Source organism: Solanum tuberosum, unplaced genomic scaffold (genome assembly GCF_000226075.1).
Source record: "Solanum tuberosum cultivar DM 1-3 516 R44 unplaced genomic scaffold, SolTub_3.0 scf00451, whole genome shotgun sequence".
Classification (NCBI taxonomy): Eukaryota; Viridiplantae; Streptophyta; class Magnoliopsida; order Solanales; family Solanaceae; genus Solanum; species Solanum tuberosum.
The window spans coordinates 226,787-242,780 of record NW_006239369.1 but is presented as its reverse complement, the minus strand read 5'-3'; the positions used below and the strand labels follow the sequence as shown (position 1 = coordinate 242,780).

At 37.4% G+C, this 15,994-nt stretch overlaps 2 protein-coding genes across 2 annotated transcripts in view; both read left to right on the top strand.

The window, feature by feature from the left end:
* Positions 1 to 13,198: 13,198 nt before the first annotated feature.
* LOC107058160 (putative receptor-like protein kinase At3g47110) lies at positions 13,199 to 14,468 on the top strand. Its single transcript, XM_015303527.1, has 2 exons — positions 13,199 to 13,416; positions 13,486 to 14,468. The coding sequence occupies exons 1-2, from the start codon at positions 13,227 to 13,229 to the stop codon at positions 14,397 to 14,399; spliced, it is 1,104 nt and encodes a 367-aa protein (XP_015159013.1). The 5' UTR covers positions 13,199 to 13,226; the 3' UTR covers positions 14,400 to 14,468.
* Positions 14,469 to 14,796: 328 nt separating this feature from the next.
* The window catches only part of LOC107058150 (probable LRR receptor-like serine/threonine-protein kinase At3g47570), a 1,450-nt gene continuing 252 nt past the window's right edge, over positions 14,797 to 15,994 (top strand). Inside the window, exon 1 of the mRNA XM_015303520.1 lies at positions 14,797 to 15,478. Coding sequence (XP_015159006.1) covers positions 14,797 to 15,478 — 682 coding nt within the window. The remainder of the gene's footprint in view (positions 15,479 to 15,994) is intronic.

Genomic DNA, 15,994 nt, shown 5'->3' with positions numbered 1-15,994 from the left:
CATCAACACCCGGGTAATAATGCTTGCACACACTCTCTTCCACGGGCAAGTGAAGTATTATCCTATCGCGCCTGTCATCCTGTCCGACATGTACCGTGTTTTGGGAAAATGCAAGGAAGGACATCGCTACTTCCAGGGTTGCAATCTCCTCCTCCAATGGTGGATACTGAGCCACTTAGCGAAGGGACATGGGACTCAAAAGCAACACACCCTCGTTGATAATAATGCTCTCAAGGGTTTGAATGATATGTTGTTTTGGATAGATTTAGAAAATAGGAGAACTAGAGGAAGATGGGCTCAGATTTTCTCCGAGTTTGAGAGAAGAAAATATCCGGTGGATGTTCGACCGTTTCATCTCGAAAGATGCCATAGTACGGGGCGACAGAAAACTTGTGCTTCCTCTACCAGGTATTCGAGGTATCCGCCCATATGCGCCCATCCGGGTCCTGAGGCAGTTCGGAAAAAGACAAACTACACCTCCAGAAGCATATTATCGTATCTATGTGTTCGACACTGGGGATGATAGAGTGCCTGATGCTTCAGAGATACTAAGAGAATGGAAAAGAGCAGTGCGAATGAAAGACGGCACCATTACCGCGGACCAATTTAACGCTGGGTACGATGAAACCTACAAAGCTTGGTTGAAGGGAAATATACAAGGTATCTCTTTCTCAGTTCCAAACATTTATCGCAGTGTAGAGGACAAAGAGTCCAAAGCTTTGATAGAACTAAGAGAGGTAAGAAGAGAAGCTCAGAAAATGCATGAGGAATTTCTCCGAAAGCAAGAGGAGGATAAGTACGCTCTCGAGAGCGTAACTCATGAATTAGAAATCTTGAGAAGCGATTTGGGAGAGCTTAACTTATGGATTGGAGATAAGAAAAGCGGAATGTGTCTCGAGGACTGGGAAGAGAAAGGCCGCCGGAGCGAAGGATACTTGCTAATGATTCAATATAGACTTCAGCATCTCACGGCACAAAACAAGAGGAGCAAATCAGAGGCGGGGCCATCGGGAGCGTCTTAGTGGATTTCGCCCCTGCGTGGGTTTTTTCTATATGTACTTATTGTCATTTGCCTCTGCATGGGCTCGCCTTTCTTATATTTCGGTACTCTTTTCAAATGACCCCTGCGTGGGCCTTTCCTTTGTGTTTTTTCGTTTATTCCCTACTTACCCTGCTTATTTTCGCTTCTTGAACATCATTTTATATGCGAAATTTGCTTTGGGGTAACAATATGGTTCAATTCTACACATACATCTTTCAAATACGCTAGGCCTACCCTTGGCACAAAAGGGCCCCCTACTTGTTTAGGACACGCGATATATGCTTGTGTGCTTTAAACTGTTTATGTGGTATTGTTGCTTTGAATGAGGACATTTTTAGCCCACTCCTTGTCAAAATTTTCTGAAAATGCCAAATACAAGTCACTACCAAACGTCCGACCAAAGTTCCATGTGTCTTGAGTTTCTCAGCCAGAAATAAAATCCCAATGCCAAATCCTAAAATATTACTCCATCATCTCAGGAAAGGTGAAATTGCTGCCAAGATGGAGCAGGGCAAGAATGTCAAAGTAAAAACGACTGAGGAAAGTCTAAGGATGAAACTACGTCGACTCAAACACGAGATTCGAGAGATGGGAGAAAGAAGAATAGAAGTAGAATTAGCCACCGCAGCTGCGCAAGCCAAAAGTGCAGCATTGGACGCGGAGTTAGCGGCTAAGATGGCAAGATATGCTATCGTGAACGAGGAGACGGTTGCTATGCGGAAGGAACATGATGCCTTCAACAATAATATAACCATGAGGCTCCAAAAACTACATGGAAAATACCCTTTCTTCAACCAAGAGGCCACTAACAGTGGTCCTGAAGGCACTGGACCTGAATCTGTTGAAGAGGACCTTGAGGAGGAAATTGTGTACAGACCTCCTTTCAAGGGACGGTGGAAAGAAGAGAATGAGGAAACCGCCCCCGAAGCATTTTGAGTTTACCCCCCGTGGCTAATACGGCAGTCAGAGAAAGGAGCTTCGGTGAAGGCACCATCTATCTTTTTAGGAGCTTTATTTATCTGTTTTTCACTTTCCTTGTAATCACCAGAAATGAATGAATAAAAATGAAAGTTTCCTTTGTATTCGAACTACGTAGGGCCTGAATTCTCCTTCGGAGATACGTAGGCAGCCTTTCAAGGCCCGGCCCCTATCTTTTAAATTTTCCTTTTCCCCTTCATTCTGCAAGGAAACATTGATTTCAGATCAACAGATGCCAGAAGATGCAGCTAGAAGACCTTAGCTCGACGCAGTTTAACCTTTCTGAGTCACCAACCTCAACAATAAAACAAGCAAATTCCTGCTTGTTCAAAAATTAGTCCCCATCACTCGTGGGTTAACATGTTCTCAAACAAAGCAATTTTTATGTGTTTATCCGCTTTCTATGTGATATCTTGCATTATTCATCCAGAACTAATACTGACAGATTTGCCTTTGAGTTGTTTTCTCTACAGGTAGTTAGAGCTGATCTGTGTTGATACACTGGCCGATCATCCTTATTTCACTAGATCTAAAGGGCCTACAGATTCCGTTCCCAGCCAAAGTTCCCAAAATGGAAAAGCAGTAATGGGTGATAACAATGAAGTGATTGGACTTACCGATGTTGTCGTGGCTCTGCCCGTCATTGTTGATCAGAACGAACTAATTATGTAGTTGATGCAACAGATCACAACCCGCCTTCAAGTCCTGCTCGTAATCCCTCCATCATTGACCTTACCACCCAAAACCCCCATTACGCCTCAGCCTCTTACCAAACACCACCCCCTTCTCAGAATACCAACCTCCAAGCACCACTCCCTACCCCCAATGCAAACCACAAAACTGGCCTACCCCCTCAAAGCCAAAATGTTAACCACCCGCACATTTCCCTCCATCACCAAAATCAACATACCAACCCCCAGACTTTCCCCCAAAATTACCAAGTCACTCAAAATACCCAGAGTCCCTTCATTGCTCCGCCATTGCCTCAAAAGACTACTTTTCAAATCCCAATTCCAAATGAACCCTATGTTAACTATTCTGAGCTTGATCACTATGAGGAACAAGAGAGAGAGTGGAGGTTAAAAGAAGAGGCAGTCAAGTTGAATATCAAAGAAGAGATCAGGAAAACCATGAAGGAGCTGCAATATATTCCTGAAGTCGATGGGTTGAGTTATGAGGATCTGTGCATCCATCCGAATTTGGACCTCCCGGAAGGGTTTAAAGTGCCAAAATTTGACACTTTCGGAGGAACAGGGAATCCCTTGGCGCACCTGAGAGCCTACTGTGACCAGCTCGTAGGAGTCGGAATCAATGAAGCTTTATTAATGCGGCTCTTTAGCCGAAGTTTGAATGGGGAAGCCTTGGAATGGTTTACTTCCCATGAGATAAAGCAGTGGTCTAGCTGGAATGCACTAGCTAAAGATTTCGTCGAACGGTTCGCCTATAATGTGGAGATCGTTCCTGATCGCTATTCTATGGAGAGAATCAAGCGGAAATCCCCTGAAAGCTATCGTGAATATGCGTATAGGTGGAGGAAAGAGGCCGTTCGAATTCGACCTCCCATGTCTGAGAAGGAGATCGTTGAAGTGTTTATACGCATTCAAGAGCTAGAGTATTATGACAGGATAATGTTGCTTATCGGAGCAAAATTTGCGGAGATAGTCAAGGTAGGTGAGGCTATCGAAGATGGGATTAAGACCGGAAAGATTTCTCGCGTTGCCGCCTCAACTGAATCTTCAGGATTGTTGAAAAAGAAGAGAGAAGATGTGTTTTCTATTTCCTGCGCATTTGATGGAAGAAGACACTTCAGAAAATTCTCATCTTACAAAGATTACCTCGAGCTCCACAAAATTTGTATCCAGCTTGTTATACCCAATCAGGTTATCAAACTCCACCCCCGAGTTACCAAATTCTACCTCATAATTACCAAACTCCACCACCGAGTTACCAAATTCCACCTCTTGTTACCAAACTCCACCTCCACATTACCAAAATACCTATCCATATTACCCAACTCCATCAGTTAATTGTTCAAATATCCAATCAAGTTGCCAAACTCCATCTCCGCACTACCAAAACACCCCTCTTAGTTATCGAGCTCCACAATACCCAAATTTCCAAATGCATGCACCAACTCACCAAGATCCTCCAAACTACCGTCAAGTACCTTTACATCCAGGAAATAATTGCTATCCTCCTCGTCGAAATCTTGAGAAGAAACCTTCTAGAGTCTTTACTCCTTTGATTGAGAGCCAAACACAACTTTTTGAGAGATTGAAATCAGTCGGCTTGATACAGACTATTGATCCAAAAAATATCAATGTCAACTCCAAGCTTTATAGACCCGATCTTCACTGTGCTTACCATTCAGGAGGTGCTGGGCATATTACCGAGGATTGTATCAACTTGAAGCATAAAATTCAGGACTTGATAGATCAAAAGGTCGTCACTCTTCAGACTGTCACTTCTAATGTCAATAGTAACCCCATGTCGAATCATGGAGGGGTGACTATTAATATGGTTGAAATTGAAGAAGATCCGAATGTGGAGAAAGTTATAATCTCAGCCAACCTTGAAAAACTTGAGAAAGTTGTAGCCTCTCCAACCAAAAAGAGAAATCCAAATTTGTGATCATGGCACCTCATCAAGCTTTTGGTTTAGTGCCGAAAGAGGGTCAGAGCAAGCAGAAGATCGATCAAGCTTTTCCAAAATCATTGTCTCACTTATATCGGTCTTTTCCAATGCAAAATGGTCTAGGGGAAGGAATCAAAAATTTGTTCAAAGAAGGAGATATTGTGCTTGAAGAGATGATTGAGAGACCAGTCATACCAGACAACGAGTCAAAAGAGAAAATGCTTAATTGGACATCCACTTCGCTCTTGATTCCTCGCTCGTCTTGGTAGACATAAACATTTTTTATGTTATTTCTAAAATTGGTGGTATTCCGAATGAGTCTCGAGACCCATCTTTTACTCTATTTTGCCTTAATACGTTTTAATCTCCCTCATAATATTTTTTTATTTTTTTTAAAAAAAATAGGCAAAATGATTTATTATCATGGCCAAAGTTCTTATTTTCTTATTTCAAATAAAAAAAACCCTTTATTGCAAAATTTTTTTGCTTTACTTGCTTTGTATTTGCTATCTAACAGTATCTGTCTATGATTTCAGTGAAAATATTTTCAAATCTGTCAGTATCATGTCATGTCACAAGCTGAATGAACAAAATGGGGTAGATGCAGAGGAATTTGGGGACTACAACGAGAAGATCATGGTAACCAAACACCTGGTTGAGGAGTTCAGACAGTTTGAAAGTCACGATAAGCTAAATTCAGAAGAGATCGGAATAGTGAATCAACAAAATGATGAATGCACCAAAGAAATCAAAATTGGTTCCTATATGACAAAAGCACAAGAAAGTGAACTCATCAGTTTGCTTAGAGAACACATCGATACATTTGTTTGATGACATTACATAGTTGAACATTAACATTGGATCTCGCAAGTCACCAATCTACTTAAATGTTGTAAAGAGATACAATGTTTGAAGACTGGATCTCTCTCTTTCCTTGTAATCGCTTTTATTTACTTGTAATCGTTTATGTTCAGAATTTTTCCTTTTGAAATGAACTACGTCTGACCTGAATTCTCAAGAATGAGATACGTAGGCGGCCTATGTCGGCTTCGATCACCCCTTTGTATATTTTAAATATTTCCCATTTGTAAATGAACTACGTCTGACCTGAATTCTCAAGAATGAGATACGTAGGCGGCCTATGTCGACTTCGGTCACCCCTTTGTATATTTTAAATATTTCCCTTTTGTACTTGAACTACGTTTGACCTGAATTCTCGAAAATGAGATACGTAGGCGGCCTATGTCGACCTCGGTTGTTCCTCGTTTAATTTCTTATTTTTGTTAATCCTCGAGAGGGGTAACCACGATTGACCTGATTCCTGCCTCAACGGGATACGTAGGCGCCACAACGGCTCGGTCATATCTCCCAAACTGGGACAAAAATTTTGAGAGGTAATAAAAAATTCTCGAGAAGGGGATCTCTCGAATAATTCGAGACTGAAGATGCGCTGAAAGTTGCAACTGGGACAGAATTTTTGAGATCCTCTCAAAAATTCTACAAGTAATATATCAACAGTTCGAGATACCCCAATACATCTAACTGGGACAGAAATTTTGAGGATGGCCTCAAATATTCCTGTAAGCATCACTCGAAGTTTGTAGTAAATTTCGAATATTTCGAGCATATTAGAAGTTTAAAGCTAACTTCAGATGATCTCTAGCGTCGTTAAAGTTCGTAGTCAACTGCAACAATCTCCAACACCTTTAAATTTCAGAAGTCAACTATAAAAATTCTCGATTATAGTAGATTTTGGAAGAACCATGTCAGAAATTTCTCAAGCTTTAAGGATTTTAAAATTCTCCAGGATAGGCTATCGGACACACCAAAGTTCCGAACCGATGACGTTCATTTAATCTTGACGTGACATGACGCTTGACAGCGATCTTTTTCAATTACAACAGTTTGAAAACTTTTTTTATTAAAGATTTTATCTATATGTTTCAAATATTTTTGCATAAAATGTTTTGCCTTGTCTATTGAGAAGCAAGAGATCAGAGCGATCAACCGAAGATAGGAAGACAAGGAGCAAGCGATTGAAGAAGGCGACACAGATCAGTTTGTTTTAAAAAACTAACAATTTTTCTGTGGATCCAGGAAAGTCATTGAAGTTTTTCCGAGGAAAAAAAAAGAGTTCAGAATACGAGCAACAACACCTCGTTTAAATTCTCAGCAAAGCGTGAGTCACATCGAAAACAAAGTGTTCAAAATAGGAACAAGTGAAAGCATCACTCTCGACATATACAAGCATCTCGATGACACGAGATCACATTTTTCAGCATTAAGAACGTTTGAAGAATATGCATGAATTCCATCGATATCAGACACGGTAATGTGAACTACCTAGAGGGACATCGTTTTTACCACTCGGATGGACATTCTTAGAGTATTATCAAATGAGATAAACATCATTGATATTTTATCAATATCCTATCGACGGATCTTCATTATCATTATCCTACCAATGGATCAGCCTTATCCTACCAATGGATCAACCATATCTTACGAATGCTACCAAGGGATCAACATTACATCATCCTACCGTCGGATCTTCATTATCATTTATCCTACCAATGGATAAGCATTATCCTACCAACGGATCATCATCATTATCCTACCAATGGATCAACATTGTCCTACCGACGGATCTTCATCATCATCATCCTCCTGATGGATCTTCATTATCATCATCCTACCAACGGATCATCATCAGTATTATTCTATCAGTGGATCATTATTAATCATCATTTTATCTATGGAGCATTATCACCCTATCAATGGAGTATCACCAACATCATCATCCTATTGATGGAGCAACATCATTATCATATCATTATCGTCATTCTACCAATGGATCAAAATTATCCTACCGACGGATCTTCATTTTTATCAACATCATCCTACTGACGGATCTTCATTATCATTATCCTACCAATGGATGAGCATTATCCTACCAATGGATCATCATTGTCCTACCGACGGATCGTCATCATCATCCTCCCGATGGATTTTATTATCATCATCCTACCAATGGATCTTCATCAGTATTATCCTATCCATGGATCATTGTCAATCATCATTTTATCGATTGAGCGTTATCGTCCTATCGATGAAGTACCATCATCCTATCGATGGATCAACATCACTCTACTAATGGATTATGGTCATCCTATCACTAAGGCATCGTTATTCTACCAATGGAGCATCATTATCATCATATCATGTAGCGACATCATCCTATCAATGGATCAACGTCATTTTACTTATGAAGAATCATCATCATTATTTTCTTTTGCAAAAACGTCATCAAGAGACATCAACATATTACATCAGTCTCTTTCTTATTACTTCATATCAAAGGAAGAGTGCATTGAAGATTTATATTGCAAATATGAGATATAAGCATTATTTGCTTAACGTCAAATTGAAAGAAAACTGACGTCAATTATTTGAGGGAGCGACTAAGTGTCAACACGGTAAAAGACACTATCTCCCCCATTTGAATTACATTTTTATGCTAATGAGTTTTATCTCAGTCTTTATCGAGAGTATCCGAGAGGATGAATTCTCAAAACAAACCATATGTGCGGATGACATCAAAAGGGATGCAGCACAACGTGGAACTTTTTTCTTAGCAGCGAACTGGGACATAATCCAAAGAGGAATACCAAACTCTTAGGATGCGAGCTGAGGAGCGACCTCCAACACAATCAAACCAAACCCCTATTAAAAGGCATGTGGGTTTTTCTTTAGGTTTATCGATTTCGATTTCGCATCAGGAAAATTTTGATTTCCATCGGAGGCAACTTTCCAATCCGAGTGATAATACACCAAGAGCTTTGGAAATTATGTCCGTGTAAGTTCTTACTTATGGATGTGAAGAGCTCCACATTCATGAATAAGAGGTTGCAAGCCTTCTTTTTCATACTCGACTTATTTGTCACTCCTCCAGAACCGAATGTTATCTAGCATAATAGATTTCCTTCTCAACCGATCGAGTCGAACTATAAGCAGCCTGATTCATAAGATTTAAGGATATGTAGGCGGGCTCAATGTTGAAAACTCGGCTGTATTCCGACATCCGCTCTTAAATCTTGTTCCCGAGCATTCTGATTTCTTCATAATTCAATATCGGATATCTTTTGAATTCTTTCAAAATCGTGCGTCAAATCGAGCGTATCGAACTACAATGGGCCTGAATTCTCATATAGCCTAAGATATGTAGGAAACCCATTTCCGGGGTTCGGCCATAATTCCTAAAGTCTGTACCGAAAACTTAGAGGAAAAGTTTGGAGATCTATAAATTGAAGATCTCTATTCCCATAACACAACACAATAGCATCCACAATGTAGACGTTTAAGAGTTTATCTTATGGGGAGATTTATTCTCTCAATATTTTAAATATTTTTCTCTTATATTAGTTTTCATATTATGATATTATATTTTTAGTATACGTTTTTGTTAGCTGATTTATCAACTCTATGATTTGCAATTGTAAGCTTTGAAATAATTAGTTTTTATAAAGTTCAAATATTTTCCAAGTTACTTTTAATTAATTTTATTGTTTTTATAATTTTTAGACAATATATATATATACTGTTTTATTTAAAAAATATAACTTGAAAACCCAACAGTACGAGTCATTCTCATTCACATATATTACTTAATTCCATCATTAAATAATTTAATGCACATTGAATACTTTTTGTTTTATTTAAAACATATTAATTGGGCTGGTTTTAAGAGTCGCCACTTAATTTTAGGAAAAATTAAGAAAACTATTCATTTTCACAAGACTAAAACAGGAATCTAGTGAAAACTTGAAAAGGGTTCGAGGTTCTTATTAACATTGTAGGAAGGTAAGGTTTAAAAAGCACCTAAAATGTCCACTAATGTGGCTATCCGACAATTAATTATTTGGCTAAATTCACTTCACTTAATTTGATTGAACAATTTTCTGTTCGAGGTTCTTATTAACATTGTAGGAAGGTTTAAAAAAAAAAGCACCTAAAATGTCCACTAATGTGATTATCCAACAATTAATTATTTGGCTAAAATCACTTAACTTAATTTGATTGAACAATTTTCTGTAGTTAAGACCATTTTAAGGGAGAAAAAGAAAAATATTGAAATATTATCTAAGTGAAGTATTTTTGTAAAATTATTTATTTATTATTTAAGTAAAATAAAAGACGAATAATTTAGTTAAGTGATTAATTCAGAATGTGTGTCTTATGGGGATTTTGAATTTTTAAAACCTTAAGATTAAATAGCAGATATCAGCAAATAAGCAAACACAATAAAGCAAAAGAAAAGAAAAGGACTTGGGCCCAAATCTGGTTTTCCTGTCCGCCTGGGCCAGCACTTGGGCCTGATTTAAGTTTTGGGCCAAAAGCAAAAGAAAAGAAAAGGACTTGGGCCCAAATCTGGTTTTCCTGTCCGCCTGGGCCAGCACTTGGGCTTGATTTAAGTTTTGGGCCTTTGGCCCATTTGCACCTGTCCTAGGATAAACTAATTTTCCGCGAGGGTTTAGGCCCACTTCTTGCATTTGGTACCTATCCTAATAACTAACACATAATAATAATAGAAGTAAAAGGTCTTAGGCCCAAACATAACCAAATACAACTTAGTGGGCCTTTTGACCCAATCTTTTCAATTTCTCGATATGTTGATTCTTCCAACTTCGGGACCTATTCGTCGATTTTAGTGGATGGTTGACTCGGAAAGAGGAAAATTGGGCTTTCATGGCCCAATTCAACATGAGGAGTGAATGAGAGGAGATCGAGTCGAAAAGAGACTCGGAGCAATTTTTTACATGCAAAGGAAACAAAGGAAAAAGAGTTAATACATAATATGAGAAAATAAAGAAAAGATATGCTAAAATATATAAAATGAAAGAAATGAGGCTATACTGACAAATAATCTAAAACTAACGGATATGCCAGGAGCTTTAAAGAATTGACTAAACGAGGAAAACAATGCTCATAATATGCTAACTTTAATCTCAAAGCAATAAACATGCTGGAAAATCTTCTAAAAATCAAACCGAATGAAAAGTTTTAACATAGGAAGCAAATAAATAAATAAGAACCAAGCATAAAGCTAATGTACCACCGTAGAAACATGTAGATCAAGTAAACTTAGAATTAGCCAAACTTGAACTCCCCAAGGCAAAATAGAAAGCAAACAATAAAGAAAGTAACACTCTTTCAAATCAGAAATGTCAACAATCGGATGAATAAAATGAAGCACATGAATTGAGGCATTTAACAAGGTGGGAATCGATATAATTAGATCTGAAATGTAACATGTGAGAGTAAGAAAAATTGAGTTTGAAAACTAAAGAGTGAGGCAAAGCTAATTTAAAGTAAATTAAACCACCACATTCAAACAAATTTCCTCCCTAACACATAGCTGACCACAAAACCATGAAGAAATGCCTAAACAATGCTTTATACTACTAAAAAATAAAGGCAGTAGCAACCTATGCACTAATGGAATAAGACTAAGTCTTTAAATAAACAAGTTTATGCTTATAAGAGTTAACTTGAACACAAAAGAAAAATTAATCCTTGCTTAATACGCATAAACAACCAGGAAAGGAAATGAACCATGACATCTTTAAGAACGGGGACAAAACCGAGTTGATTTAGGAGACAAACATGAATAAAGCCAGACCATTATTTAGGCAAGCAAGCAAAGACAATGTAACCATAAGGGGCGAAATTAGGCATATGAAAGTTATACCGATATAATACCGACATGCCGGCCTGCAAACATCAGGGAAACATTCCGAAATGATCACATCCATGGAAGACGAAAGGTAACCTCACAAAACAAGCAACAGAACAGCCCATACTCACCAAACAAATCGGGAATGGGGTATGAGGAGCATTCGATATATTAGCCATGGCAAGCGAGTCATTAAATCAAATTCGAAGCAACACGAAAAACCATTACGACTAAGCATTTTGAAGAAGTGATGCTGGTATTCAGTTTATATTTCAAGGAAATACGAACATTCTCTAACAACAAAGAAATCTTAACGAAAACAACTAATTATGCAAGATCATCTTATATATACAAAGATTAAAAAGAAGGAAGAGTTGTAAACGGAATAAGGGTGAAATCCTCACCTTTCCTTGGGCAGCGAACGAGAACCACGAGCTTGAAAGTGCTTCCACCACTATGAGCCAGTTTTGATGAGCTTAGGAAAGCAAAAGAGTCTTCCAATCCGAGAAGAAAAACTAAAAATATCCTCTCTAGTCTCTATACTCGACACCTATACTAAACACTCGTATGTAATTCATAGTAAATACTCGTAGTAATTTAGGGTGTTTTTCTCTTTTAGTGCTAGCTCCTTCCCAATATTTTTTCTCTCAACTCTCTATAAGCTAACTCTTCCTAATTTTTTATATATATTTTTTTTTACTCTCCAAAATCCAACCCCCCATAATGGAGAAAGAGGAGGTATATATAAAAGGAATTTAGGGTTGAAATAAAAAGGAGGGGGGGGGGGGAATCCGGAGTGGAAATCGATGAAATCCCTTTTTAAATTCGAATTTCAAATCTCTTTGAGATAAAGTGCTCAAGTTGGTACAAATCTCCAACGGAAGAATGAAGATAGCCGCCCGATTCGAGGAGAAAGGACAAAGGAAGCGCAAGATTGCTCCACATGGATTCGAGTTCTGGACTCGGGTCGAGTTCTGGACTGAATTCGCAGCTACTGGGCTCGCGATTGGAGCGTTTCTGGGCTTCGATTTGCAGCGAGGAAGAAGACGTTGGCAGGGTCAGGCGGCTACTGTTTGTACGCTGTTATGTTGTTGTTATATTGTATGAATGTGGGTTGGTTAAGTGAGAAGGAATTGGGCTTCTAGTGGGTTAAGTTGCATGCTGGAAATTGCAAAATAAAAGGGCCCAAAATGGTTTGTCCCAAATGGGTTTAGAGAATTTGGCTAATAACTAAATAAAATGAATTAATATAAATTAACTAATGAACTTCTTAATCTTAACGAAATAAAATAATTAACTCAATTATAAACTAATTATTTCCAAAAATATAAACTATTATATAACTAAACTAATTAAACAAATATTTAAGTGAAACTAAAATCTTTTTTGGGACGATTTTCGAGTAATCATAAAATATATTAATTATATACATAATTATGAAATATATATACATATATATATATGTATGTATATATATATATAGTCTAAAAATTATAGAAACAATAAAATTAATTAAAAGCAACTTGGAAAATATTTGATTTTATAAAAACTAATTATTTCAAATCGTTCGAAATTTGAGAAGCTCGATGATTAATTTAAATTGTGGAGGTCCAAAATTGGGTGTCAACACTTTTAAAACTGATTTCATCTATATCTAATTAGTTATTAAATATATATTTGGTTTTGTAAAAGAATAATAATAGAAATAGTGTTTTGAAGGGTAAAAAGGTATTTTAACTTTTCATTTTGATGTTCCCATTTTTAGTATGATATGATATGATATGATATGATGATGATGATATATATATATATGAGATGAGATGGGATATGATATGATGAATGCTAGTACTATTGTATCTAATTACCTTAGATCTTTTTTTATTACACATTAAATTGGAAATCTTGTTCAATATGTCATCGTTGCAAGTTGTTTCACTAGGGACGAACAATCTCAAGGGATCCTTACCACGCGAGATTGGCAACTTAACCAAGTTGCAATTTTTATATCTTCACGGAAATAGGTTTACTGGTACGTATACATTCAAAGTGATAGCAATCTGAACTAGCCAATTTTTAGTTAAACTCATTCTTTCTTCAGGTGAAATACCCAAAGAGATAAGAAATCTCATTGAGTTGGAGGTACTTAATCTTGAGTTTAATAGTTTTAGTGGTTCACTTCCAACGGAGATCTTCAACATATCACGACTGAGAAATATTGCTCTATCAGGCAATAATCTATCAGGAACTCTACCACCAAACATAGGTTCTACCTTACCCAACATTGAAATACTTTATTTGCATGGCTTAACCAATCTTGTTGGGACTATTCCTCATTCTATCTCCAATTGTTCAAAGCTTACTGATCTAGAGCTTTCACAAAACAAACTCAGTGGCTTAATACCCAATTCTCTTGGATATTTGACTCCTCTAAACTTCCTAAACTTGTGGGGAAACAATTTAACCAGTGATTCATTTTTAAGCTTCCTCACTTCCTTAACCAATTGCAGAAATTTAAAATATCTTAATCTATCTTTGAACCCTCTAAATGGCATTCTTCCGGTATCCGTAGGGAACTTCTCCATATCTCTTATAAAGTTTGATGCCAGTGCTTGCCACATCAAAAGCAAGATTCCAAATGAAGTTGGAAACTTAAGCAGCTTATTAGACCTTCATCTTTCTGATAATAACTTCATTGGATCAATTCCTACATCAATTCACAACTTGAGAAGCCTTCAGCGCCTGGACTTGAACAACAACAAGCTTACGGGATTTATTGGAGATAATTTATGTAAATTGCAACATTTGGGAGATATTTACTTGGCTCAAAATCAACTTTCAGGATCTCTCCCTAATTGTTTAGGGAACGTTACTTCCCTTAGATTGATATATCTTGATTCCAATAAATTGAGTTCCAATATACCAACAAGCTTGGGGAATCTTAAAGATCTAATAAAGCTTGACTTATCATCAAACAACATGGTTGGTTCTTTACCTCCGGAAATTGGAATCTAAAGGCTGCGAACCAGATAGACCTATGGATGAATCAATTCTCAAATGGAATTCCTAGAGAAATTGGAGGATTACAAAATCTGGCGCACCTTTCTTTGAGACACAACGAGTTCCAAGGATCTATACCTGACTCAATGAACAACATGGTAGGCTTGGAATTTCTAGACATTTTCTCATAATAATATATCGGGAACAATTCCCATGTCTTTGGAGAAACTTCAAAAACTTGAAGTATTTCAATGTTTCTGACAACAAATTGTATGGTGAAATACCCTCGGGGGGTCCTTTCAAGAACTTTTCGAGTCAGTTTTTCATCAACAATGAAGCATTGTGTGGTTTGTCAAGGTTTAGTGTCCCGCCATGCCCCACTTCATCAAGGCATAGATCAAATAGGAAACAAATGCTACTTCTTTTTCTTTTGCTAGGAATTGCACTTGTATTTGTTCCTATCTCCTTTGTGTTCCTATGGATAAGGTATAGAAGAGGTAAAAGATCTCATCAACGAGCTGATTCATTGTCTATTGCAACAACAGAAAGAATTACATACTATGAACTGCTCCAAGCAATTGATTCGCTTAGCAACAGTAATCTGATTGGTTCTGGAAGTTTTGGCTCTGTTTACAAAGGCATTCTTAAGAGTGGGACTGCCATTGCAGTTAAAGTGTTCCATCTGCAACTGGAAGTGGCATTCAAGAGTTTTGATACAGAATGTGAAGTTTTGCGTAGCCTTCGCCATAGGAATCTTGTGAAAGTCATCACTAGTTGTTCCAACCTTGATTTTAAGGCTTTAGTGCTCGAGTATATGCCTAATGGAAGTCTTGACAAGTATTTGTATTCACACAACTACTTCCTAGACATCAGGCAAAGACTAAGCATTATGATAGATGGTACATGTGCGTTGGAATATTTCCATCATGGGTGCTCTTTACATGTGATTCATTGTGATCTAAAGCCTAGTAACGTCTTGCTGGATGAGGATATGGTTGCCCACCTAAGCGACTTTGGTATTTCAAAACTGCTTGGTGAAGATGAGATTGATTTATACACAAAAACCTTAGCAACATTTGGTTATATAGCACCGGGTACATCTCTTTGTTTTTGCTAATTTGAGCATTAATTTTGCATCTTTTTTTTCAATGAAGAAAGTATATTGCATCTTTAAATTAATTGTTTGACTGTAGAGTACGGACTCTGACACGACTCGGAATCATGACCTACAGGTCCCACAGAGGCAACTTTAGCATTGCTCCAAAGCATATCGATTATTTTACTTTACATTACTTGTTGAAGGGACTTTAAATGACTTATCTATTCGAACTTTTGTCTGGATTGATGAGATTCGACTGGCCACCCAAATCCCAATCCCATCCGGAAATGCTTACCATTAAACATGACATTGAGCACCAAACTGCTACCTCTGCTCAAAGTAAGTAGAGGCCTAAAGCAAAATTTCAATTAGAGGCCTAAAATCTAAATAAACTTCATATGTATTTATTTAAAAATTATTTTTCTAACTTTTTAGATGTAAATTTTTTTCTTAAAATTTCTTTATATATGATTTCTCACTACTAAAAAAACTGTGAATACCGACCTATAAA

What these genes read in the sequence shown, in the direction of transcription:
- LOC107058160 (XM_015303527.1), top strand. Translation starts at nt 13,227, where the DNA reads ATGCTAGTACTATTGTATCTAATTACCTTAGATCTTTTTTTATTACAC. An exon ending in TCACGGAAATAGGTTTACTG is followed by an intron (nt 13,417 to 13,485) that starts GTACGTATACAT and finishes TTCTTTCTTCAG; the next exon opens with GTGAAATACCCAAAGAGATA.